At 41.5% G+C, this 26,718-nt stretch overlaps 1 protein-coding gene across 3 annotated transcripts in view; it reads right to left on the bottom strand.

Moving 5' to 3' along the window:
- Positions 1 to 24,614, bottom strand: part of ago4 (argonaute RISC component 4) — a 65,363-nt gene extending 40,749 nt beyond the window's left edge. For 2 of the 3 annotated variants that reach the window (XM_070899116.1, XM_070899118.1), the window contains exons 1-2: positions 24,525 to 24,614; positions 597 to 771 (exon numbers count right to left, since the gene is read on the bottom strand). In XM_070899116.1, the coding sequence (XP_070755217.1) occupies positions 597 to 771; positions 24,525 to 24,543 (194 nt within the window). In that variant the 5' untranslated portion in view covers positions 24,544 to 24,614. The remainder of the gene's footprint in view (positions 1 to 596; positions 772 to 24,524) is intronic. The other variant, XM_070899117.1, reaches the window with a different exon arrangement.
- Positions 24,615 to 26,718: the final 2,104 nt, after the last annotated feature.

Below are 26,718 nucleotides of genomic sequence, written 5' to 3'. Positions count from 1 at the left end.
CAGGAATGCAAGAAGTGTAGTTTCAAAACATAACAATCTGGCCCCAAGATGATAGACTTACTTGCAAGTATACTTCTTCCCGTGAAAACAGTATGCAATGAAAAGTTGTTAAGTTAACACCCCCATCCAAAAAAAACCAGAGTATCCATCTTCCAGACAAAGGCAATTTATCATGGACTATGCTCATTTCATACAAAAACAATCCTACTCAAGTAAAAGGATATTAAGGCTTTTTGATCAAAGTTTTATTGGAAAGATACTGCTGGCTGGAAGATGAAATCACAGCTTAGGGGTTTGTTTGTTGGTATATTGCTTTCAATGAAGAGATTTGCATGCTAACAAATTATCCGCTGGTCCAAGATGTATTTAGTGTACTTTGCACTCCTTTAATGTGTCAATGGGAATGCATACAGGGAAGAGTCATCAGCTTTTCTCACTAGGTTTCAAATAGTTAGAACTTTTCAATACTACTACAATTTACTAAAAAAGTTTTTCCCTCTTTCAACAAGGAGCGTTAGATTCTTGCTATATCAACTAACAGGGGGCTGAGGGCAAGAACTTCAATCTTCCCCACCTGCCCAGTGTATTGCTCTCACCTGTTAACCCTGCGGGGACGTTTCTCTGGTTTAATGTCCACTTCATAATGGTAAACATCAATTTTAGGGATTTGAACCTGAAAATGATTGGCTATCAGACGAATAGGCTTCCCTACTGTGCCAAGACCTGGCCTGCGAGGTGGCTGAAATAAGTTGGTTGTTGCTGGAGGTCCTGCTAAAGAGACAAGTTCAAATTAGAGTATCAAATTTAAACATAGCATTGTACAAATTTCCAAGAACTGTGTTAGGGTACTTTCAATTTTTAGTAAACATAACAAAAGTTGGAAGCAAAATTCTCCCTCCTTTTAGAAAGGAAATATTTTTCCCAGCATCAGGCAATCTGCTCCAAAGAGTAATAGAAGGCAACCTCACATAATGGGCAAATGTGTTCTCTAATTTTTCATTGCTATTAAATATCACTAGAATGGCCTGCAAAAACAGATTTAGTAAAGATAGAGTAAAACAAAGAGAAAATTGAAAACACTAAATGATCAAAATAGTCATGATAGTTATCAAAGTAAAAAGAAATCCTACAGTACTACACTTCATTTAATCTCAACAGCAGACCAGTAAACCAGAGTTTCTGACCATTTATCTATAAAGTAGTCAATCATAATGCAATGTTTAGCAACTGATAACTCGATTGTAACAGATTGTTCTCACTTGTGCACAAGCTGCAGACCTCCTGACAAGCATACCATTGGAACTCTCCCCATCAACAGAATCCTAAACTACAACTGAAGGAGAATGGATTTCTTTTTCATGGTTTTTCTCTTTCTATCCTTGTGACAGTGATTCATGCCGGTTCTACAAATGCCAACAATCATCAAATATCTCGTCCAGGTTGCCATTCCTTTCAGGTGAGCCAAGAGAGAAAATTAGCAGGTTTTCAGGCTACTAGGCAGCAGAGCTGAGCTGGACACAAGACATTCACCCACCATGCACATCCTTCAGCAGGTTCAATGGACAGTGATCATGACTTGTGACAATGGCTAAGTTTTGCCCTCCCTAGCTCGGGAACACAGAAGAAAACCAAAGCATCCTACTGGGACAAACTAAGTCGCCAATAAGTAGGGATAAAAATCAGGAACTTTCCCCAATAGAATTACATAAGATATACAGCACAGGCCATTCAGCCCATGCTGATGTTTATGCTCCACTCGAGCCTTCTCGAATCTGTCTTCATCTGAATCTATCAGCATAACCCTCTATTTCTCCACCCCACCCCCACCCCACCCCACCCCCCCCACCACCCCCCCCCCCATAATATGTGACCTCCCTATTATTCTTAAAAATGGAATACCACATTTATCTGTGTTGAATTTAATTTTCCCATTCTGCAAGTTCATTAATGTCTTCCAATAATTTGTTGAAGTCCTCCTTAGTATTGATTATTCCACCTCACCCCTCCCAATTTGGTGTCATCTGCAAATTTAGAAATTATGTTTTTGATTCCAAAATCTAAATAGTTAATATAAATTGTGAACAATAGTGGTCCCAGCACTGATCCTTGTTGGACTCCACTTCCCACCTTCTGCCACCCAGTCATCATGGGCGACTTTAATCTGCATATCGACTGGGCTAACCAAACTGGTAGCAATATGGTGGAGGAGGATTTCCGAGTGTATTAGGGATGGTTTTCTAGACCAATATGTCGAGGAACCAACTAGAGGGCTGGCCATCCTAGACTGGGTGATGTGTAATGAGAAAGGACTAATTAACAATCTTGTTGTGCGAGGCCCCTTGGGGAAGAGTGACCATAATATGGTAGAATTCTTTATTAAGATGGTGAGTGATAGTTAATTCAGAGACTAAAGGTCCTGAACTTGGGAAAAGATAACTTCGATGGAATGAGACATGAATGGGCTAGAATCGACTGACGAGTGATACTCAAAGGGTTGACGATGGATAGGCAACGGCAAACATTTAAAGATCACATGGATGAACTTCAACAATTGTACATCCCTGTCTGGAGTAAAAATAAAACGGGGAAGGTGGCTCAATCGTGGCTAACAAAGGAAATTAAGGATAGTGTTAAATCCAAGGAAGTGGCATATAAATTGGCCAGAAAAAGCAGCAAATCTGAGGACTGGGAGAATTTTGCAATACAGCAGAGGAAGACAAATGGTTTAATTAGGAGGGAGGGGAAAAATAGAGTATGAGAGGAAGCTTGCTGGGAACATAAAAATTGACTGCAAAAACTTCTATAGATATGTGAAGAGAAAAAGATTAGTGAAAACAAACGTAGGTCCCTTGCAGTCAGATTCAGGTGAATTTATAATGGGGAACAAAGAAATGGCGGACCAGTTAAACAAATACTTTGGTTCTGTTTTCACGAAGGGAGACACAAATAATCTTCCAGAAATACTAGGGGACCGAGGGTCTAGTGAGGAGGAACAACTGAAGGAAATCTTTATTAGGCAGGAAATTGTGTTAGGGAAATTGATGGGATTGAAGGTCGATAAATCCCCAGGGCCTGATAATCTACATCCAGAGTACTTAAGGAAGTGCCCTAGAAATAGTAGATGCATTGGAAATCATTTTCCAACAGTCTATCGACTCTGGATCAGTTCCTATGGACTGGAGGGTAGCTAATGTACCACTTTTTTTTTAAAAAGGGAGGGAAGAGAGAAAACGGGTAATTATAGACCGGTTAGCCTGACATCAGTAGTGGGGAAAATGTTGGAATCAATTATTAAAGATGAAGTAGCAGCGCATTTGGAAAGCAGTGACAGGATCGGTCCAAGTCAGCATGGATTTATGAAAGGGAAATCATGCTTGACAAATCTTCAGGAATTTATTGAGGATGTAACTAGTAGAGTGGACAAGGGAGAACCAGTGGATGTGTATTTGGATTTTCAAAAGGCTTTTGACAAGGTCCCACACAAGAGACTGGTGTGCAAAATCACAGCACATGGTATAAGGGGTAATGTACTGACATGGATAGAGAACTGGTTGGCAGACAGGAAGCAGAGAGTCGGGATAAACGGGTCCTTTTCAGAATGGCAGGCAGTGACTAGTGGAGTGCTGCAGGGCTCAATGCTGGGACCCCAGCTCTTTACAATATACATTAATGATTTAGATGAAGGAATTGAGTGCAATATCTCCAAGTTTGCAGATGACACTAAACTGGGTGGCAGTGTGAGTTGTGAGGAGGACGCTAAAAGGCTGCAGGGTGACTTGGACAGGTTAGGCGAGTGGGCAAATGCATGGCAGATGCAGAATAATGCGGATAAATGTGAGGTTATCCACTTTGGGGGCAATAACACGAAGGCAGATTATCTGAATGGCGCAGATTAGGAAAGGGGGAGGTGCAACGAGACCTAGGTGTCATGGTTCATCAGACATTGAATGTTGACATGCAGGTACAGCAGGCGGTGAAGGCAGCAAATGGTATGTTGGCCTTTATAGCTAGGGGATTGGAGTATAGGAGCAGGGAGGTCTTACTGCAGTACAGGGCCTTGGTGAGGCCTCACCTGGAATCGTGTGTTCAGTTTTGGTCTCCTAATCTGAGGAAGGACGTTCTTGCTATTGAGGGAGTGCAGTGAAGGTTCACCAGACTGATTCCCGGGATGGCGGGACTGACATATGAGGAGAGACTGGATCAACTGGGCTTTTATACACTGGCGTTTAGAAGGATGAGAGGGGATCTCATAGAAACTTACAAGATTCTGACGGGACTGGACAGGTTAGATGCGGGAAGAATGTTCCCGATGATGGGGAAGTTCAGAACCAGGGGACACATTCTTATGATAAGGGGTAGGCCATTTAGGACTGAGATGAGGAGAAACTTCTTCACACAGAGAGTTGTTAACCTGTGGCATTCCCTATCGCAGAGTTGTCGATGCCAGTTCATTGGATATATTCAAGAGGGAGTTAGATATGGCCCTTACAGCTAAAGGGATGAAGGGGTATGGAGAGAAAACAGGAAAGGGGTACTTGGGGAATGATCAGCCATGATCTTATTGAATGGTGGTGCAGGCTCAAAGGGCCGAATGGCCTACTCCTGCACCTATTTTCCATGTTTCTATGAATAGCTACCCTTTACCTCTGCTTTGTGTCTTGAAGCCCGCTAGTTACTCATTCTGTCCCGACTCTGCATGCGCTGACCTTATTCATTAATCTAGAATGTCTTCTTCGTCTTAGGCGGTCCCTCATATCGAAGATGACTTGCTTCCACACCAAAAAGGGATGAATTCACATTATCTGGTACCTTATCAAAGGCCTTTAGATAAATTACATTTACTGCATTATCCTTATCTACTCCCCCTGTTACCTCTTCAAAAAATTCAATGAGGTTGGTCAAGCAAGACTTTCCCTTTTGAAATCTATGTTGACTATTCATTATTGTATTTTTGGTTTCTAGATTATTTATTTTCTCTTTTAGTCTGGATTCCATTATTTTTCCTACCACCGATGTTAAGTCGACTGGTCTATAGTTCTCTGGACATGTTCGATCACTCTTAAATACAGGTATTGCGTTAGCTATCCACCAGTCCTCTCGCACTACACCTTGTTCGATTGAATTATTAAATGTGTGTAGTAATGCCTCAACTATATTTTTGCTAGATTCTTTTAAAATGCGCTGATGTAATCAGTCCGGACCAGGGGTTTTATCCTGAGAGTTTGATTAGTTTATTTACTATTTCTCCTCTTTTTATTTTAAATGCAATTCTCTCATTTCTAAATCTCATCATCCAATGTCATGTCCGCCTATTCTATCTCCCTAGTAAATACTGAAGCAAAGTAATTATTTACTATTTCTGCCACCTCTATCACTGCCTGCAATATTATCCTGCCCATTCCTTAGTGGCCCTATTCCGATCCTGACTTTCCTTTTTTTTTTTTTAAATTATTTATGTACCTATAAAATATTTTACTATTTTGTTTTTATGTTCCTTGATAAAGTAAAAATGAACTATGAAATTAAAATCAATTTTTTTTTTTACATCTGTCCTAATCTCTTTGTATTCTCTGGTCATGCTCCCCGCTGCTGTCAATGTACTGTGTGTGGCTCTTTCCTTACCCTCAATTTTTTCCTCGTGTCTTTATTCATCCATGGTGTCTCATTAGTGTTTAGCTTGTTCTTGTTTTTTTTTTTAAGCAGAATACATTTCTACCCAGACTCTTGAGACACCATTTTAAATTTCCCACTACTGTTCTACATCATTGTTTGCCAACATTGTTGTCCATTTTATTTTCCCAAGTTTTATTCTTCGCTCAGCAAAATCATCTTTTCTCCTATTGATTATGCTGGTCTTCGTCATACTTATGACCTTCTCATTTATTATCTTAAAGCATATTATAATGATGGTCACTATTGCTTAGATGTTCCCCTACTTTTATCTGCTCTGGTTCAATCCCCATTACTAGATCCAATTGTGAATCCTACTTGCTGGGCGTCTTGCATATTGGGTTAGGAATCCTATACACAATGTAGGAACTCCATTCCCTTATCCCCTTTACCTACCTCTTCTGGCCAATTAATATTGGGGTAGTTGAAATCCTCCATGTTTTTTTTTATTCATTTGTTTGCATATTTCTTCCCCCATCTCCCTTCCATTATTAGGTTGTCTGTAGACTACCCCGGTTAGTGTGTTTAATCCTTTATTATCTTTTATCTCTACCCACATGGATTCTATTTTGAGCTGCTGACAGCTACATCACTTTTTTCTACTGCCGTTATGTTATCCCCATAAGTATAGCTACTCCACCACCCCTTCCCCCTGCCATCTTTTCTAAATATGTTATACCCTGCAATGTTTATAACGCAGTCCTGATTGTTCTGCAGCTATGTCTCAGTAATCCCTATGTCTGGTTCCTTGCAACGTTTTATTGTCTCCAGTTGCTGTACAGTTTAACTCATTTGTAATAGTTCCTCACACTTATTAACCATCTTTTACAGTCCTGTTCCATAACTATTTATTCCCTAGCCATCACTGTCCTCCCTTACTTCATTCTTTCCTATGTTCTCCTTTCCTGTTTTGTTTTTTAGGCTAGTTTCATTTCTTTTACAGCCCTCCCCTCCATCTTACTAGTTTAAAGCCTTTGCCACCTCATAATTTACCCTTTCCGCTCTCTGTGATTCAGCATGATTCGTGCAGCATTTGAGCCATCAGGGAAGTTTGGAAAAAACAGATGGCTCAGTTTTTATACAAGAACAAGTAGGATAATTTTAGATCCATAGAGCAATCTTTTGCTGGATTACTAAATCGCTCAGTTAAGGTACAAGAAGGGGGCATGCCCAGCCCAAGAATCAGGTACAATACATCCTGAATTCAGCCTCGAACAGGAACAGAGATTTGCAGCCAGAGATTACAAACCTAAATTTCGAAAAGGTGAAATCACAGCTATCCTTTCGCTCAAGATTAAGTTCCAATATTTAAGGCTCGCTACAAGATTGATAACTATTTGGCTTATATTATAGAATAGAAATTTATAGCGCAGAAGGAGGCCATTTTGGCCCATCGTGTCCGCACCGGCTGACAAAGAGCCACATGGCCCTCAGTCAGCAGCCCTGAAGGTTACATATAAACATGAACAATGAAGGAATGGCAGAGAGCACCCAGCCCAGCCTCGCACAACTGCGACACTCCTTACACTGAAACATTCTACACTCCACCCCAACCGGAGCCATGCGATCTCCTGGGAGAGGCAAAAACCAGATTAAAAACCCAGGCCAATTTAGGGAGAGAAAAAAAATCTGGGAAAATTCCTCTCCGACCCATCCAGGCAATCGAAATGAGTCCAGGAGATCACCCTGGCAGTATTCGATTCCCTGCAGTACTTACCATTATATCTGTGCCGGCCAACAAGAGGTTATCCAGTCTAATCCCAATTACCAGCTCCAGGTCCGCAACCCTGCAGATTACTGCACTTTAAGTGCCCATCCAACCATCTCTTAAAAGTGGTGAGGTTTCTGCATCCACCACTCTTCCAGGCAGTGAGTTCCAGATCCCCACAACCTTCTGTGTAAAGCAGCACCCCCTCAAAACCTTCCACCAACCACCTTAAAACTATGCCCATTCATAATAGACCCCTCCACCAATAGAAACAGGCCCTTACTACCCACTATGTGCAGGCCCCTCAATATTTTGTGCACCTCAATGAGGTCTCCTCTCAACCTCCTCTGTTCCAATGAGAACAAACTCAGCCTATCCAATTGGTCCTCATAACTAAGATTCTCCATTCCAGGCAGCACCCTCGTAAATCTCCTCTGCACCCTCTCTAGTGCAATCATGTCCTTCCTATATTACGGCGACTAGAACTGCACACAGTACTCCAGTTGTGGCCTAACCAAAGTATTATCCAATTCAAGCATAACCTCCCAGCTCTTATATTCTATGCTCGGCCAATAAAAGGCCAGCATTCCGTATGCCTTCTTAACCACCTGGCCTGTTACATTCAGGGATCTGTGGACAAGCACTCCAAGGTCCCTTTGTTCATCTACACTACTAAGTGGCCTACCGCTTAATGCGTATACCCTTTCCTTATTAGCCCTCACGAAGTGCATTTACCTCACACTTCTCCGAATTAAATTCCATGTGCCACTGCTCTGTCCACCTGACTAGTAGATTGATATCCTCCTGCAGCCCATGACTTTCCTCTTCATTATCAACCACACAGCCAATTTTACTCCCTATATTCAAATCTAAATTGTTGATGTATATCACAAAAAACAAGGGACCCAGTATGGAGCCTGGTGAAACCCCACTGGAAACATCCTTCCAGTCACATAAACATCCATTAAAAATTACCTTTTGCTTCTTACCTCCAAGCCAATTTTGGATCCAACTTGCCACTTTGCCCTGGTTCCCATGGGCTTTAACCTTCGTGATCAGTCCACCATGTGGGATCTTATCAAAAGCTTTGCTAAAGTCCATATACACATTACATCGTACGCACTACCCTCATTGAATTTTTTGAGGAGGTAACCAAGAGGGTCAATCAGGTTAGTCAAACACGATCTTCCATTAACAAATCTGTGCTGACTGTCCCTAATTAATCCTTGCCTTTCCAAAGGTAGATTTATCCTGTCTTTCAGGATTTTGTCCAATAATTTTCCCACCACAGAGGTTAAACTGACAGGCCTGTAATTACTCAGCCTATCCCTTTCTCCTTTCTTAAACAAGGGTACTACATTAGCAGTCCTCCAATCCTCTGGCACCATGCCCAAATTCCAAGAGGACTGGAAAATAATGGTCAAGGCCTCTGCTATTTCCTCTTTTACTTCACTCAACAGCCTGGGACGCATTTCATCCGGGCCTGGGGACTTATCTATTTTCAAAGCTGCTAAACCCCTTAATACTTTCTCTCTCACTATATTTATTTCATCCAGAATATCATACTCCGATAGCAGTATCTGCATTGCCCCTTTCCTTTATGAAAAGGGATGCAAAGTATTCGTTAAGAACCTTAACATAACATAAGAAATAGGAGGAGTAGGCCATACGGCCCCTCAAGCCTGCTCCGCCATTCAATATCATGGCTGATCTGATCATGGACTCAGCTCCATTTTCCTGCCCGTTCCCCATAACCCCTTATCCACTTATTGTTTAAGAAACTATCTATTTCGGTCTTAAATTTATTTAATGTCCCAGCTTCCACGGCAGCAAATTCCACAGATTCCCAACCCTCAGGAGGAGAAGAAATTTTGCATCTCAGTTCTAAATGGGTCCTTATTCTAAGATCATGCCCTCTAGATCTAGTCTCTCCACTAGTGGAAACATCCTCTCTGCATCCACCTAGTCAAGCCTCCTCATAATCTTAAACGTTTTGATAAGATCACCTCTCATTCATCTGAATTCCAATGAGTAGAGGCCCAATCTACTCAACCCTTCCTCATAAGTCAACCCCCTCATCTCCAGAATCAACCTAGTGAACCTTCTCTGAACTCCAAAGCAAGCATATTCTTTCGTAAATATGGAAACCAAAACTGCACGCAGTATTCCAGGTGTGGCCTCACCAATACCCTGTACATCTGAAACAAGACTTTACTGCTTTTATACTCCATCCTCTTTGCAACAAAGGCCAAGATTCCATTAGCCTTCCTGATCACTTGCTGTACCTGCATACTATCCTTCTGTGTTTTATGCACAAGTATCCCCAGGTCCCGCTGTACTGCGGCACTTTGCAATCTTTCTCCATTAATAACTTGCTCTTTGATTTTTTTTTTCTGCCAAAGTGCATGACCTCACACTTTCCAACATTACACTCCATCTGCCAAATTTTCGTCCACTTAGCCTGTATGTCCTTTTGCAGCTTTTTTATGTCCTCCTCACACATTGCTTTTCTTCCAATCTTTATATCGTCAGCAAACTTGGTTACATTACACTCAGTCCCTTCTTCCAAGTAGTTAATATAGATTGTAAATAGTTCGGGTCCCAGCACTGATCCTTGCGGCACCCCACTCGTTAATGATTGCCAACCAGAGAATGAACCATTTATCCCGACTCTCTGTTTGTTAGTCAATCTTCTATCCATGCTAATATATTACCCCCAACCCCATGAACGTTTATCTTGTGCAGTAATCTTTTGTGAGGCACCTTGTCAAATGCCTTCTGGAAGTCCAAATACACCACATCTGCCTCCACACAAAGATGGTCTCCAATAGGCCCTAACCTTTCTTTAGTTACCTTCTTACTTTTAATATATTTAGAGAACATCTTCCAAGAATTTTCATACTCTCTCTTAGCATTCCTAATATACTTTTTAATTTTGCCTCGTAACTTTCTATATTCCTCTAAAGATTCTATAATATTTAGCCATTGGTATATGACATAAGCAGCCTTTTTTTCCCTTTATCCTCCCCTGCAAGTCCCTATACATCCAGGGGGCTCTAGAATTATTATTCTCACCCTTTTTCTTTAAGGGCACATGTTTGGCCTGGGCCTTCCAGATCTCCTCCTCGAATGCCTCCCACTGTTCCAACACTGATTTACCCACAAGTAGCTGTTCCACTCCTTAACTTAGCAAAATTAGCTTTTCCCCAATTCGGGACTTTTATTCCAGGTCTATCCTAGTCCTTATTCATAACCAACTTGAATCTGACCGAATTATGATGGTCACTGGCATCCAAGTGCTCTCCCACTAATACCCCTTCAACCTGCCCAGCTTCATTATATATAGAAAATGCTGGAAATCTCAGCAGGTCAGGCAGCACCTGTGGAGAGGAAACAGAGTTAACGTTTCAAGTTGATGGCCCTTTGTCAGAACTGTTCTGACGAAGGGTCATTGACCCGAAATGTTAACTCTGCTTCCGCTCCACAGATGCTGCCTGACCTGCTGAGATTTCCAGCATTTTCTGTTTTTATTTCAGATTCCAGCAGCCGCAGTATTTTGTTTGTGTGTTGTTTGGCATATATTATTTCCGGTTATGCAAAGGAAAGCAAAGTAATTCTGCTGGCAGCAGCCTTGCTGAAATCAGCCAATGACATGCTATGTAGAATCTGAATTTCGACACTAGCATCATTCAAAATAACCTTACAGGAGACCTGCTTAGATACATCCTCAACTACAGGTATTACAATTAGAAAGTATGTGCAATGACACAGAAGATTCATCCATAACAGAAAAAGAACCCTCTTAATAAAGCTTACAGAACACTTCCAGTTTAATTGTACTGGATTGCAAAAAAGGCCAAGAGATTTTTTTTTTAAAAAGTGTGTGGAGCAGTAGGAGTTCGATACTAAAAGTAAGAAATGAGAAAATCTAGTCTTATGTCCAGTACCACATGACCTTTGGAGAAATGGGATGAGGTGATTATTTGGCTAAGAGAAACAGCATTTCTTGATTTTGCCAATTTCCATGAAGGCAATCAGATGAGGGACAAGCAAATAGACAAGTCAAAGTAGCAGAAACTGTCCAATGCAAGTGGTCAGTACTTAGGAAAATGGTCAAAACCTGGCGAATGCAGCAATGTGCAGCGCACTGCGAGATGGAGCATATGTTCCTTGCTGATGCCTGAAAGGAGCCGGAGGCATAGAAGGTAAGTGCTGCAGTCACTTTCACCTCGACAAGCAGTGCAGTCCTGTTGCTGCTGGCAGGCTGAAGGTCTGCCTTTATATCTCTGACCACCTCTTTTCAGAAGCGCAGCCTTCTAATGCACTATGCCTCAGAGAGCTGCAGGTGTGAGCGCTGTTCCCTGTAAATTCGTGGGGGTAAGGCCCATACGTCTGCATCCTCTTAGATTACGCTCAAAATGCTCATCAATCAGCCTTCTTCCAGCTCGACGACGCGGAGAAAAAGCAGTCGGAAATAATGGCTAACATAGTCTAGCGCGCGCGCACCCCCCCCCCCCCTCCATTTTCTTTTTATAAAATGTATTTAAATATCCTTAAAAACAAACTATGAAACTTCAGTGTAAAACAGAGCCTTCCTTTGCAAAATCCTTTTATACACTGAACTTCTGTTCAGTTTTCAAGATAGTGCCGTTAGTGCCCTGGGTCCGTTTGATTTTTTTCTGGCGGGTTTCCGGCCGAACGGTAAAACGGGTGATATTGCCAAATTTTCCGCCCAGGGTGATAGCACAGCGTTGCACACCGATTGATGTCATCCAAATGGTGAAAACATTGGGTGGGTGCTAAGTTTTAGTGGGCGCAAAATGTTGTGTGGCTCGTTTAGCGCCAAAAAAAAAATTGTTTTTGCGCTTCGCCGAGGCGGAAAAACGGTCACAAACCAGTTGAAAATCTAGCCCTTGATGTCTTATATTGGTCTATTAAATCTAACAAGCCTAAATTAAATGGCTTAGTCAATGAGTGGCTGGTTATGATCTGATGGATTATTGCATGTCATAGTAATGTCAAAGCCAAAGTGTCCATTAATGACATTACACATAGCTCAAATTTGAAATCAATAAATATACAGTGTATGGATGTTCTTTCACTTTTAGTGTGGCTTATCATATCAGAAGGCAAATTTCTTATCCAAGGTCATTTTCTTCTTTTGGAGAGGGTGGGGGGGAAAAGAGAAAACGGAAATAAATAAAAAAATATATCAGTAATACTTGTGTTTTTGGATGATATTTTTAACATAAATCAATATACAAACTTCTCCACGATCAAGTACCAACAATCCGGTCATTTCTCCTCTATATGTAGTCGCCTCTGTACATAAAACCAATTCATTCCTTGATTACAATTATTTCAACTCGGTAAAAAGTCAGAACACTATAGACCAGCAGTTGGGAAGGAATTACAAAATTCAGCAATTCCACCCCATACTAGTGCTCGTGTGCAGAGATCCCCAAAACATCACAAATAAGCAAAGCCACCAACATTAGGCAAATTTAAGATGTGCAGTTTTGTACTACAAATCAGTAAGGAGACCCTTTCTCCTTTCTGCTAAAAATTGGTCTTAGTTTTAAATAGAACCCTTTCACAGCACAATGGGTTCTCGAACAGTCCTCTATTAGGTCATAATCCAACCACTTACTGAAAATTCCTTTCAATTCAGGGTTATTGGATAACAGCATATACTGACCTTATCTATTTTGCCAGAAAACACATGAATGTGAGCCTATGGTGAGAAACTATGATTTGCACGCAAGCCCTTCCACCAAAAATATATTGGAAGACTTGCAAGTAAATCAGAATGAGACCTTGATGTCAAAAATGTTTTTCAGCAAAACATTTTTACACTGAAAATCTGTCAGACATACCACTTCCTTTTCTCTAAATTCTAATTTTCCTTGCTTGCATGTGCAGATTTCATAGATATGATGTGACATATTACAAGCCACATCAGCCAAACAGAACATGATAGAGTTACACTGCACAGTAGTATGATTTGTTAAACACCATTCTTAAATTTAGAATGATGCAGATCTCCATTAATATTTACCCTGTAGTCGTTCTCTTACTTCTTACATGCTATAACTTGCATCTACTTACAGCACGCATGAAGATAGTTTACACAGCACATTGCCCATGAAATATACAGGGAGTGAGCGAGGATGGAATGAGAAAAGACCATGCCAAGTATTTTGCCTATAATGAACCTGCTGGTTATTTTAGACTTCCAACTCTATAGTTTCTATATAAAACACACACTCGATCCTGTGAGACAAGATATTTGAAACAAATGAAACGGATAGCACAATACCTAAATGAGAAGTTTCAAATGTGCTGAACTAGGACCCGTTTGGTAGCCTCCAATGTATAAGATAATGAGCAAAAAATAAAAAACACACTGAATTGGAGGTAACCTTAGGGCAAGGGTTGGTAATTGGTTGGGAAGTAGGAGACAACAGGGATAAAAGGAATATATTTTGGTTGGCAAGATGTGACAAGCTGTGTTCATCAGGGGCCTGTACCAAAATGTTTTTTTAAAAAATCCAAGTTTGCAGATAGCATTAAGTTTGGAGGCACAATAAATTGTGCAGATGGGAGCAAAAGGGACATAGGACAGATTAAGATTAAGGCAAAACTATGGCAAATGAGGTTCAATGTCAGCAAGTGAGGTCATCCACTTTGACCCAAATCAGAGTAGTTTCTAAATGGTGAGAAATTAGGAACTGTAGAGGAGCAGTGGGATTCAGCTGTCCAGGTACACAAGTCACTAAAAACTAGTGCACAAAAAGTAATCCAAAAGGCTAATGGAATGTTGCCTTTTATCTCAAGGAGGCTGTAATACAAAGGGGAGAAAGTTATGCTTTAGTTGTATAGAACCTTGGTCAGACCCCATCTGGAGTACTGCATTCAGTTTTGGGCACTACACCTCTAAGGATATACTGGCCTCAGATGGGGTTCATTGCAGATTCACCAGTGTGTTCACCTTAGAGGGTTAAATTGAGGACAGATTAGATAAACTTGGCTTGGAATCCTTCGAGAACAAGAGATTAAACAGTGATCTGATCGAGGTGTCTAAAATGTTTAAAGGATTTGATAGAGTAGACACTGAGAAACCATTTCCTCTGGTGGGGAAATCAATATTAAGGAGTCATAATCTTAAAATTAGAGCACGACCATTCATTAACAAAATTAGGAAACACTGTTTTCAAAAAGTGTAGTTGAAATTTGGAACTCTAACCCCAAAAGGCTGTGGATGCTAGTACAGTTGGAGCTTTCAAGACCAAGATAGACAGATTTTTGTTAGGTAACGGTATCAAGGGATATTGAACAAAGGCAGGAAAATGGAGTTGAGATGGAGATCAACCATAATCTATGAATGGCAGAGCAGGCTTGAGGGCTTGCACCTATTGATAAGTGTGCATTGATAAAACAAGATCACATAGCTTAAACCAACATAACCCAAAGAATGCAGCTGGTTACTAGAAAAATAATTTCCTCTGATGCAATTCAAGATCTAGCTTTTGATACGTAATTGGAAAACAACAATCTCATACCATATTACTTATCCATTTGCACAAGCTGACACCAATAGAGATTGTAAGAAGCAGTCATTTAAGTTTGATGTTAAACTGTCTACAATGTGCAAAATATTAAAATCCCATTTTCTGACTTCACATTTTTGAAAGCTTAGCAACTATAGTAGAAAACACATTTGTAATTTAATCTATGAATAATCTTACTATTGATATTTGATTTTTTTTTTAAATGGGCCCAAACTGATGAAAGCAGCCAGAAATATCTTTCAGATAACCGGAGGGGATAAATATAATCTGTTAAGATATTACTATTACGAGAATGGTTGTGTGTCATCTGACATTTAGAATATTTGCTGCCAATTCAGATTTTAAAACTGATGTGCAATAGTTCCCTACAGTCCATTTTTAAACAACATCTGTAAAATGAACCAATTTCAGCCATACCACTATTTAAATACAGATGCACCTGAACAAATATATCTGACAACAGAATCCATAAGGCTAAATAAATGATCTAAATATCCTTAATTACATGATCCTGTTAAAATCTATACTACTTCTTGGAAAATTTTGCATATCTCACTTCGATGTACATTGTGGATTTTCCCTTCCCTATCTGTAGTCTTCTCAGTTTATATGCAAATCAGAGACAAGTAATTATTCTGATACATTCCAAAATTCACTTGTAAATTTCAAATAATCGTAATGTTCTCTATTAAAAAATTGTGAATTGCAGGGAATATAAAGCAGCAAAAAAGGCACATCACAGATAATTGCTTTCAACGCTATTTGCTCAATGGGTAACTTGAATGGAAAAGTACAACAGATCTGAAGATTAATGGGCCAGAATATGCGGTCAGCGGCGAAGGGACGGTGTCTGCTGTGGACCTCAAAAAGCTGCCCACTAAAATTTAGTTGGCTCTGGAGCATCGATTTCCCCTATTTCAACATGACTTTGAATCTGGCACCATCTATAGGTATAAATGATCAAACAAGCTGATCAGCCAATCAGACTGAAGGATTCTCGGAAAGCAAAGCAGAAAGTAAAAAGCACGGATTACAATTCAATTTTTAATCCATTTTACAGAAAGTGAAAAAAAGATTGGGACATACACATGGGATTAAGGTAGAAGCTGAAATATAAAACTTAATGAAAATTAAATATTATTTTAAAAATCATGGAATTTTAAAATATGAGGGAATGACATGCCACACTTGTAAAAATTAATTTTTCAGTGTTAGAAAGGTTGTTCGGCGGGTAATTATGACTTAGTACACCATTAAAAAACTCAGTTACACCTCATTCAACAAGGCTCAACATTCTCAACGATTTTTACAGGGAGAATAGTGCATAAAAAGTTGAAGTTCACGTCAAATCACGGATTCTGTGTTGATTGCATCTGCAAAGACTGCAACAGCGCACCCTGCGATGGAGCAGGATATCACTGACAGCAACTTCCAGATTTCACGTTTAACTGCGCATGTACAGGTGCCAGATGTTGCTGTCAATTTTGCATAGTAAAGATGGCGAACACTGAGTTTCGCCGTTATTACAACCGCACATTTCGAGTCATTAATTTTAGATAGTGCTATTGGATTTGACCATATTGTAACAAAAAAAACTGTATAACTATGAAAATCAGTAGGATTCAAAATGTGGCTAAACAGTGATCAAAAGACAGGTGCTCATAACAAACCTAATTCAGTATTCAATGTAAAATACTACAGCCAAACACTGATTTCAGTGGCAGTATAATATGGCCTTTTGAATTAAGGTTGTAAATACTACAGATTTGAATATTAAAATTTTTTCAGAATATTGTTACTTTTAGTGCGAGAACTGAAATCCAATCTGTTGCTCTCCACCTTCTATTAGTATCAGCATTTTCTCTGCTAAGCAGTTACAAGACTTCAGGTTGATGAATTGCACTATTTTTTTAAAAAAAATTATTAAAAAAAGGATCAATCCTGAGCCTAAGTGATGATCAAAAGCTGCACAACATTAGAATGCTCCTAATGATTATTTCCTAGAACTAATATCCATTTCTTGCACATCAAATGTTTAAAAATGAAAATGTTCCCATTTAGTACGGATTAAAATTTAGAACAAACTTTGACAATTTATCAACTTAAATGTATTTTGCCTGAGTAAGTTTACTGTTCGCAGTAAAAACCACTTTAAAAATTGAAAACAAGCAGCTCTCATTCACATTCTGTTTTCCCATCTATCTCAACTGTCATCCTGATACTTAAACATTTCAAAGCTCATCATGCAAGCTGAAAACATGCAAAATGAAACTCGACTATGCAGTTAAATTAGATAGGTGCAGAAAAACTAGATACTGGAGACGTATACATTATGGGAGCCTTGCAGAGGTATAGTTTCACAAGCACATTGTCCAAGTGATTATACAGGTGTGAACCTTTGCAGTAAGAATGTTGACAAGCTATTTTATCATGGAGGATCATCACAGCCATGCACAATCTTGTACTCGCCTAACATTTACACATGCACATTTCCAGCATGGGTCACTGGATGACAATCAAGAGTAGAAGGCCTGGATGATTTACCCAAACTCCTTAACTCAGAGGCATTGAGGCCAATACTAGTACCTGTACTCATATCACAGATCAAACCTGAGATTTTTATTGTCTACATGGCTCAGCTATTAACAGTGCACAGTAAAACTTAACTTGCAAATACTGCCTGACAATGAGATTACAGCATATTACATCAATATATCTATTACATCAGATTTAAATGGGTAGTTCCTTTTGTTGAATTATCCCATAATTCTTTATTACGAGTACAGATATCGATATCAGTGCCTTCAATGCCCTTGGTTTCGACAACTTTATGCTTTAGTACTGCTGACTGGATGCAGTCTGAAAGCAGACATTTGTTGCAAAACTTCCATTCATAACACATCATGGAGGTCTGTGTTAACCACACAACAAACAAGTGGTTGGTGCCCATAGCCCCTATTGAGGATCTCCATATTAGAGGCAAAAATGTTACATTTACTTCCATAAATCCTAAATCACTTCCACTTACATACAAGACTGAAATGCTGTTCATTAATTGTTCTTATGTATATTTAGTATGAAGAGATTTAGTCAACCCAAAGTTATTTTCACCTCTTGGATAAATTAATCAAGTCAAATATGACAAAGAACTGCAGCATCAAGACATTCTTTGCTTCTGGTAGCACTGAAGAATGTTTTTTTTAAATCTTTGTTTTCATCAACTCAATTACAGATGACATGCATTGACTCAATCCAAACAAAAAAATGCTTAGCATGTCTCCAAACACAGAACTAAGTGTTTGGATCAGTTTATTTTAATTCAACATTGATTATAAGAATAAAACAAAAAGATTCAACCCAAATTTGGAAATAAAGTTTTATGAAAAGGTACATAAAGCATCAATATTTTGCAATGTTTGCCTGGAAAATTATTGGTTTAAAAGCAACTTTACAGTTGTAAGTAATCACAAGAAACTCCACTGGCAACAGGGTGAAACTGCAGCAAAAGAAAAAGTTCCTACATCCCAAACCCGAGGCAGATTTTAAGGCTGGCCCCCAGCCACCATGCAAGCTTGATTCTCAACCAACAAGTGGCTCCCAGTCACTATAGCTGGGCAGGTCCAGACTTCCCGTCACTTGGCAAGCCCTTCGTCTCCAAATGCCTTTCGTACGCCTCTGCTTAAAAGAACTTGTGCTTCAAAATATTTTCACTTCATTGCAAGCAATATTCTACCCAGCCATAACCTAATACTGGAAGAAGTGTTGTTCAATATTATGAGCTGACTGATACTTAGCTTATCAACAGTGACTATTTCCCATACCATGCCAACTCACCTGGCTACATATAACTTACTATCACATACTTAAATCTGGGGGCTGGAGGGTTGAGCACGTATGGGCCTGAAGTTTCCGCGAGGGACGCAATCGGCAACATGCGCTAGACACTGCCCTAGTTTTGCCAAGGTGAAGTTACGCTCAAGTTTTCGCGCAAACACATTAGCATAAACCTGAACACAAAATCTCCTATGAATCAATGCAATTAAGCTGTGTAATTGGCATAATTGATTAGTGACCGGAACAGGGTCAATCAGGCCCATGGTGTGAGGGTGGGGTAGCTTTTTAAACTAACTGATGATTACTACAGCAGCAGCGCGAACCTGTAGCTTCAACTGACTGCTCGTCACTAGTCTTCAATTAACCAATTGCTTTTCTGCAAAAGATCAGATCACTTGTTCTTAGGGAGTCGAGGATGACTTTGTTTCCACACTAAAATGAGTTCAATGGTGAGACCAATGCGGACCAGGTCCTGTACTTCATTTTAAAGGGTGAAAAATGCCTGTGCGGGAATTCTTTTAAAATGGGGTGACCATTGCACACCAGCTACCACACGGGCTTGACAGAGCAAGGTCTTGGTCCAATGGCAAGGGGATCTAAGACGTTTGGAGACCAGGCTCTGCTGCATGGGCCTAACACACACACATATTCCTACTGACTCCCTCCCTCCCTCAGGTCCTCTCTCCCTGGTTTTCAAAGATCGCAGTATAGATGAGCACATAAATGCAACAGATCTCCCTAAACATTCGATCGTCATTCTTTACCTTCATTCTAGTTTAAAAACTGGCATTCACATTATGGGCGGACATCCAATACAAGCCATCTCCATCCACACTTCTGGTCGGTTAGACCAAACTAATGGGTGCAAGTGATGGAAAAACTGAACCTGTATTTTCATTTCTCAGAAAATCACCTGTACTTTGAATTCTATTGGTATTCCTGGCCTTAATATCTGTAAAATCACTAAAGCTTTGAGGGAACTCTTCTCAATTCCACTGTCAAAAAGATACTTTTGTGTGTATTAAATGTGATCTCAATGCGCTGGGGGAATTTTAACCCCAAAATAACTTAACAGATCAGATCAACTGATATAATACTCTTGGTCTTGCTTTAGAAACTAACTGCTGTAACAGCAGGGCAGACTGCTCACTGCTGGCAAGGTTCTTGAGAATCTGGGTGCAATGTGATGAACACCCCCCCAGAACAAGCACAATCGTAATCTGATCTGGAGCCTTTGCCAGTTTTGTGGATGGTTCTGCTTTGGGCGAAGGGACTACTGAACTAGCGTGAAAGATTACAGACACAATTATGGGCACAACTCACCTGCGCTTAAAATTCTACAATCTTGAGAGTCATTTCATGTGATTCCAGCCAGATTAAGCCGTTATCTGGGTGGAAATCATGTGGAAACACCAGGCCGTGATGGGTGACTGGCTATACTAACTGTCAGATCTAGCTTGACCTTCGTATTTCTTCCTCTTAGTGGCCAAATCTTATTAAAAGACTTGCATTTATCATGCCTTTCATGACCTCAGGACATCTTAAAGCACTTCACAGCCGATGAAGTAATTTTGAGTCAGTTATAATGTAGGAAATATGACAGCCAAAATGGACCCACAAACAGCAATCTATTAATGACCAGATAATCTGTTTTAGTGATCTTGGCTGAGGGATAAATATTGGCCAGGACACCCCTTCTATTTTTGAAAACTGTGCCATCGGATCTTTTACATCCACTCGAGGGGGCAGACAGGGCCTCGGTTTAACGCCTCACCTGAAACACTTCCTTAGGGATGGCTAGTCTGACATATGAGGAGAGACTGGATCAACTGGGCCTTTATTCACTGGAGTTTAGAAGGATGAGCAGGGATCTCATAGAAACATATAAAATTCTGACAGGACTGGACAGGTTAGATGCAGGAAGAATGTTCCCAATGTTGGGGAAGTCCAGAACCAGGGGACATAGTGTAAGGATAAAGAGTAAGCCATTTAGGACAGAGATGAGGAGAAACTTCTTCATTCAGAGAGTTGTTAACCTGTGGAATTCCCTACCGCAGAGAGTTGTTGATGCCAGTTCATTGGATATATTCAAGAGGGAGTTAGATGTGGCCCTTATGGCTAAAGGGATCAAGGGGTTTGGAGAGAAAGCAAGAAAGGGATACTGAGGTGAAAGATCAGCCATGATCTTATTGAATGGTGGTGCAGGCTCGAAGGGCCGAATGGCCTACTCCTGCACCTATGTTACCGCACTGGAGCTCCTCGATTTTATGCTCAAGCTTCTGGAGTGGCAATTGAGCCGACAATCTTCTGACCAGAGCCAAGAGTGCTACCCACTGAGCCACGGCCGACATTAGTCCACGACAAACCCCTCTTTTCCACCAGTAGCTGCCTTTTTTGACCCGCTTCCCCTTTGGCAGGCAGCCAGATTTAGAGACACACAAGTCTTTTTACAGCCAACATAATATACGTGGATTGCAATTTTACTTTTACAAGTTTTGAGATCGTTGATTATTGCCAAAATCATTAACCATTTCTTAACTACAACACATATTTTAATATTGTCAGCTGCGGTTAAGTTGGTCGCACGCTTGCCTCTGAGTCAGAAGATTGTGGGTCGCACTCCAGAGACTTGAGTACAAAAATCTAGGTGGACACTCCAGTGCAGTACTTAAGGAGTGCTGCACTGTCAAAGGTGCCGTCTTTTAGATGAGATGTTAAACTGAGGTCCCGTCTGCTCTCGCATCCTGTGGTCGTGAAAGGTGCTATATAAATGCACATCTTGCTTTCTATATTTAATATTTTCCTATATTACAACAGTAACTACACTTAAGTAGTTCATTGGCTGTAAAGCACTTTGGGTTGCTCTGTGGGGGTGAAAGGCACTATATCAAACACACATTCTCTCTCTTATTTCATCTAACTACAATTCCAGTGGCAACTCAGTGAAAAATTAAAACAAACTAGAATAATTCCAGAACAGTATTTTTAAACTACTTAAGTTACTTAAGGGCAACTGTCTTTTGTAGGGGAAAACAAAGACTTGTATACTTGTCAGCACATACAAGAGCCAATGTCTCAATTTCAATTTGCAAACATGCACAAGGTTCTGCCAAGTTTATACAACCAAGAGAAGTTCTGGATATTACATTATCACCTACCGAATATACTTAGTGAACTACAATAAAACTGTGACCAAAGTTGTTATTTTTTTTGTTCCGATTCTCACACGGTTATGCTGCTAACATTAATAAACCTAAAGCAAGAGCCTCAAATACAACAACTTGCATTTATAAAGCACCTTTAACATAGGAAAACATCCCAAGGAGCTTAATAAGACAAAAATTAAGAGCCAAAAGGAGGAGATATTAGGATAGAGGACTAAAAACTTGGTCAAAGAGGTAGATTTTAAGGAGCATCTTAAAAAGGAGGAGAGATGGAGGCAGAGAGGATTAGGGAGGGAATTCCAGAGCTTAGTGCCTGGACAGTTGAAGACACAGCCGGCAATGGTGTGATGAAGGGAGCAGGGGATGCACAAGGGTTAGAGGGATGCAGAGTTCTCAGAGGCAGAGGTTAAAGATAGGGAGGAGCAAGGCAGTGGAGGGATTTGAACACAAAGATGAGAATTTTTAAATTGAGGCATTGTGGACCAGGAGCCAATGTAGGTCAGCTACCACAAGAGTGATGGGGGAAGCAGCACTTCGTGCAGGTTACCATACGAGCAGAGTTTTGGAAGAGCTCAAATTTATAAAGGGTGGATTATTACAATCCAAAGCTCTGGAGACAACAGGTAAATATGGAATTTTCTTGCGGTTCAGAGGCATACACAGACGGCAAGCCTCCGACCGCAATTTCCAGGCCACAGGCTTTTATCTTTCAAAATGTTTAATTGGAGGAAATGGCAGTTCATCAAGGACTGATGCCCGACAAACAGTCTGACAACAGAGGCAAATATTCACATCCAGGTAAAAAATTTCAAAGTCCAAAAACTACTGTATTATTAAACGAAAGGACACTCTCATGAGCAAAAGTAAATTGTCTACCAGTGTATTCTGCCAGTGTAAATGCTCCTGCTTTATAGATTCCTTGTATATATTGGTTCTGCTGTTTTTAAAGACACGAGCATCGATCCAAACAAAAAGCAGGACATTAGTCGACGTTACAGATTTTGCGTCTAGTCTCATCCTGCTCCTTTAATAAGAACATAAGAAATAGGAACAGGAGTAGGCCATACAGCCCCCCCGAGCCTGCTCCGCCATTCAATATCATGGCTGATCTGATCATGGACTCAATTCCACTTCCCTGCCCGCTCCCCATAACCCTTATCGTTTAAGAAACTGTCTATTTCTGTCTTAAATTTATACAATGTCCCAGCTTCCACAACTCTGAGGTAGCAAATTCCACAGATTTACAACCCCGAGAGGAAATTTCTCCTCATCTCAGTTTTAAATGGGCAGTCCCTTATTCTAAGATCATGCTGTCTCGTTCTAGTCTCCCCAATCAGTGGAAAATCCTCTCTGCATCCACCTTGTCAAGCCCCCTCATAATCTTATACATTTCAATAAGATCACCCCTCATTCTTCTGAATTCCAATGAGTAGAGGCCCAACCTACTCAACCTTTCCTCATTAAGTCAACCCCCTCATCTCTGGAATCAACCTAGTGAACCTTCTCTGAACTGCCTCCAAAGCAAGTATATCCTTTCGTAAATATGGAAACCAAAACTGCACGCAGTATTCAAGGTAGTTAAAATTCGCCACTCACTCTTTAAATGCACCTTGTGTCTGAAACTGAATAATCTTCGTTCAAGTAATCAACAGATCTCAATAGGTTCGATGAGCTGAATGGCCTACTCTTGTTCCGATGAGATTGCTGGAAGCGGATGTTACATTCTATCTCGGGGACAATGTTCTTTTAAATAGCCACTGAAGGAGAGTTCCTCGTCGACCCAACCATGCAGCTCTTTAAAACCATTTATAAACACTCGCCTCGGCTGTCCTCGGATTTCGCACCCCGGGCAAATACAAAGCCAGATTGTTAACGACTTCGCTCAGTGTGAACTCGTCCCGCTGACTTCGAGTTCTTTAAACCAGACCTGACACAAATTGCCCTCCCCCCTCCCTCTCCCCAAGCCGAGCAAATACTGGCCCATCCCTCCCCGCTGACTACACCAAGTCCGGCTGCGCCAGGCCCGCGGGGGTGAGGGTGAAGGAGGAGGAAACAGCCGGCACGGAGCTCGCTGTAAACAAACACACACACACACACACACACAGCGGCCGCTTCCTCCGCCACCAACACGCCAGGCCGCCGCTTTCCGCCTACTCTCCAGGCCTAGCTTCCCCCCGCCTCGGTCACGCTGCGACTCGCAGTCCACCTCGCGTGTTTACAAACAGGTTCGGGGTGCGTGTCGGCCAGGATTAAACGGGCCCTCCACTCCGGGGGCTGGGGGACAACGTGCCAGGCCTCAATCTTCCCCACTGCCCAGATACATTCAGCCCCCAAACAATGCGTCGCCCCCGCCCTCAATCTCGGGGCGAAGCGAGTCCTTTGCACCGAATAGCCGGGGTGAGGGGCTGTGCGCGGGACTCCGAGCTGGAGACTGGGCCGAGGCGGCAGTCAGGGCCCTCACCAATTCCCACTGCCTTTTGTCAAAGTGTTGGGGCGGGCTGTCCCGTCACATTTCCTCTTTCTTAAAAAAACATCCCGAGCCCGGCCACCCGCCGCCGCCGCGGCCCGAGTCCTTACCTGGCGCCACCGGCTCCATTGCCGCGCCTGCCGATGGGCGATTTTACTATCGAAGCCGACTCGCCGCCGAACCGACTACTTCGGACAACACCGATACTGCGCATGCGTCCCAACAGCCCAATTCCCGCAACGCGCCTGCGCGGCGCAGGGAGCTTTAAACTGCGCGCGCCGGCGCACGTGCATGAGAGTAAGAACCAATCGTGCTTCCTGGCAACTTCCCACTGGGCCCTGGAGGGTTACTGAGGTTGGGGGTGTGAAGGGATGGTTGCACAGTTCTTTTTTCCACCCCCTCTCTCCAAACAGATGTGTTTGAATGTTACTAGACTTTTTAAGACGAAACAGTTCTGTTTAATATCAGTGTCAGGCTGTGGCTCAGAGCACTGTCGCCTCTGAGTCACAAGGTTGTGGGTTAAAGTCCTGCTCCAGAGATCTGAGCATAAAAATCCAGGCTGACACTCCAGTGCGGTGCTGAGGGAGTTCTGCACTGTCAGCGGTGGCGTCTTTCAGATGAGAGGTTAAAACGAGGCCCCATCTGCTCTCTCAGGTGGATGTAAAAGAATGTAAGAAAATAAAAAATAACGCTGATCTGATTATCAACTCAGCTCATCTTCCCTGCCCGCTCCCCATAACCCTTTATTCCCATATCGCTCAAAATCTGTCTATCTCCACCTTAAATATATTCAATGACCCAGCCTCCACAGCTCTCTGGGGCAGAGAATTCCATAGATTTACAACCCTTAGAGAAGAAATTACTCCTCACCTGAGCAGGACCGGAACCAATGTCCTAGGGGGGGTGTTTGCTAGTGCTGTTGGGGAGGAGTTAAACTAATATGGCAGGGGGATGGGAACCAATGCAGGGAGACAGAGGGAAACAAAAAGGAGGCAAAAGCAAAAGACAGAAAGGAGATGAGGAAAAGTGGAGGGCAGAGAAACCCAAGGCAAAGAACAAAAAGGGCCACTGTACAGCAAAATTCTAAAAGGACAAAGGGTGTTAAAAAAACAAGCCTGAAGGCTTTGTGTCTTAATGCAAGGAGTATCCGCAATAAGGTGGATGAATTAACTGTGCAAATAGATGTTAACAAATATGATGTGATTGGGATTACGGAGACGTGGCTCCAGGATGATCAGGGCTGGGAACTCAACATCCAGGGGTATTCAACATTCAGGAAGGATAGAATAAAAGGAAAAGGAGGTGGGGTAGCATTGCTGGTTAAAGAGGAGATTAATGCAATAGTTAGGAAAGACATTAGCTTGGATGATGTGGAATCTATATGGGTAGAGCTGCAGAACACCAAAGGGCAAAAAACGTTAGTGGGAGTTGTGTACAGACCTCCAAACAGTAGTAGTGATGTTGGGGAGGGCATCAAACAGGAAATTAGGGGTGCATGCAATAAAGGTGCAGCAGTTATAATGGGTGACTTTAATATGCACATAGATTGGGCTAGCCAAACTGGAAGCAATACGGTGGAGGAGGATTTCCTGGAGTGCATAAGGGATGGTTTTCTAGACCAATATGTCGAGGAACCAACTAGGGGGGAGGCCATCTTAGACTGGGTGTTGTGTAATGAGAGAGGATTAATTAGCAATCTCATTGTGCGAGGCCCCTTGGGGAAGAGTGACCATAATATGGTGGAATTCTGCATTAGGATGGAGAATGAAACAGTTAATTCAGAGACCATGGTCCAGAACTTAAAGAAGGGTAACTTTGAAGGTATGAGGCGTGAATTGGCTAGGATAGATTGGCGAATGATACTTAAGGGGTTGACTGTGGATGGGCAATGGCAGACATTTAGAGACCGCATGGATGAATTACAACAATTCTACATTCCTGTCTGGCGTAAAAATAAAAAAGGGAAGGTGGCTTAACCGTGGCTATCTAGGGAAATCAGGGATAGTATTAAAGCCAAGGAAGTGGCATACAAATTGGCCAGAAATAGCAGCGAATCCAGGGACTGGGAGAAATTTAGAACTCAGCAGAGGAAGACAAAGGGTTTGATTAGGGCAGGGAAAATGGAGTACGAGAAGAAGCTTGCAGGGAACATTAAGGCGGATTGCAAAAGTTTCTATAGGTATGTAAAGAGAAAAAGATTAGTAAAGACAAACGTAGGTCCCCTGCAGTCAGAATCAGGGGAAGTCATAACGGGGAACAAAGAAATGGCAGACCAATTGAACAAGTACTTTGGTTCGGTATTCA

Source organism: Pristiophorus japonicus, chromosome 14 (assembly GCF_044704955.1).
Source record: "Pristiophorus japonicus isolate sPriJap1 chromosome 14, sPriJap1.hap1, whole genome shotgun sequence".
Lineage (NCBI taxonomy): Eukaryota > Metazoa > Chordata > Chondrichthyes > Pristiophoridae > Pristiophorus > Pristiophorus japonicus.
This window is presented reverse-complemented; position numbering and strand designations above follow the sequence as displayed.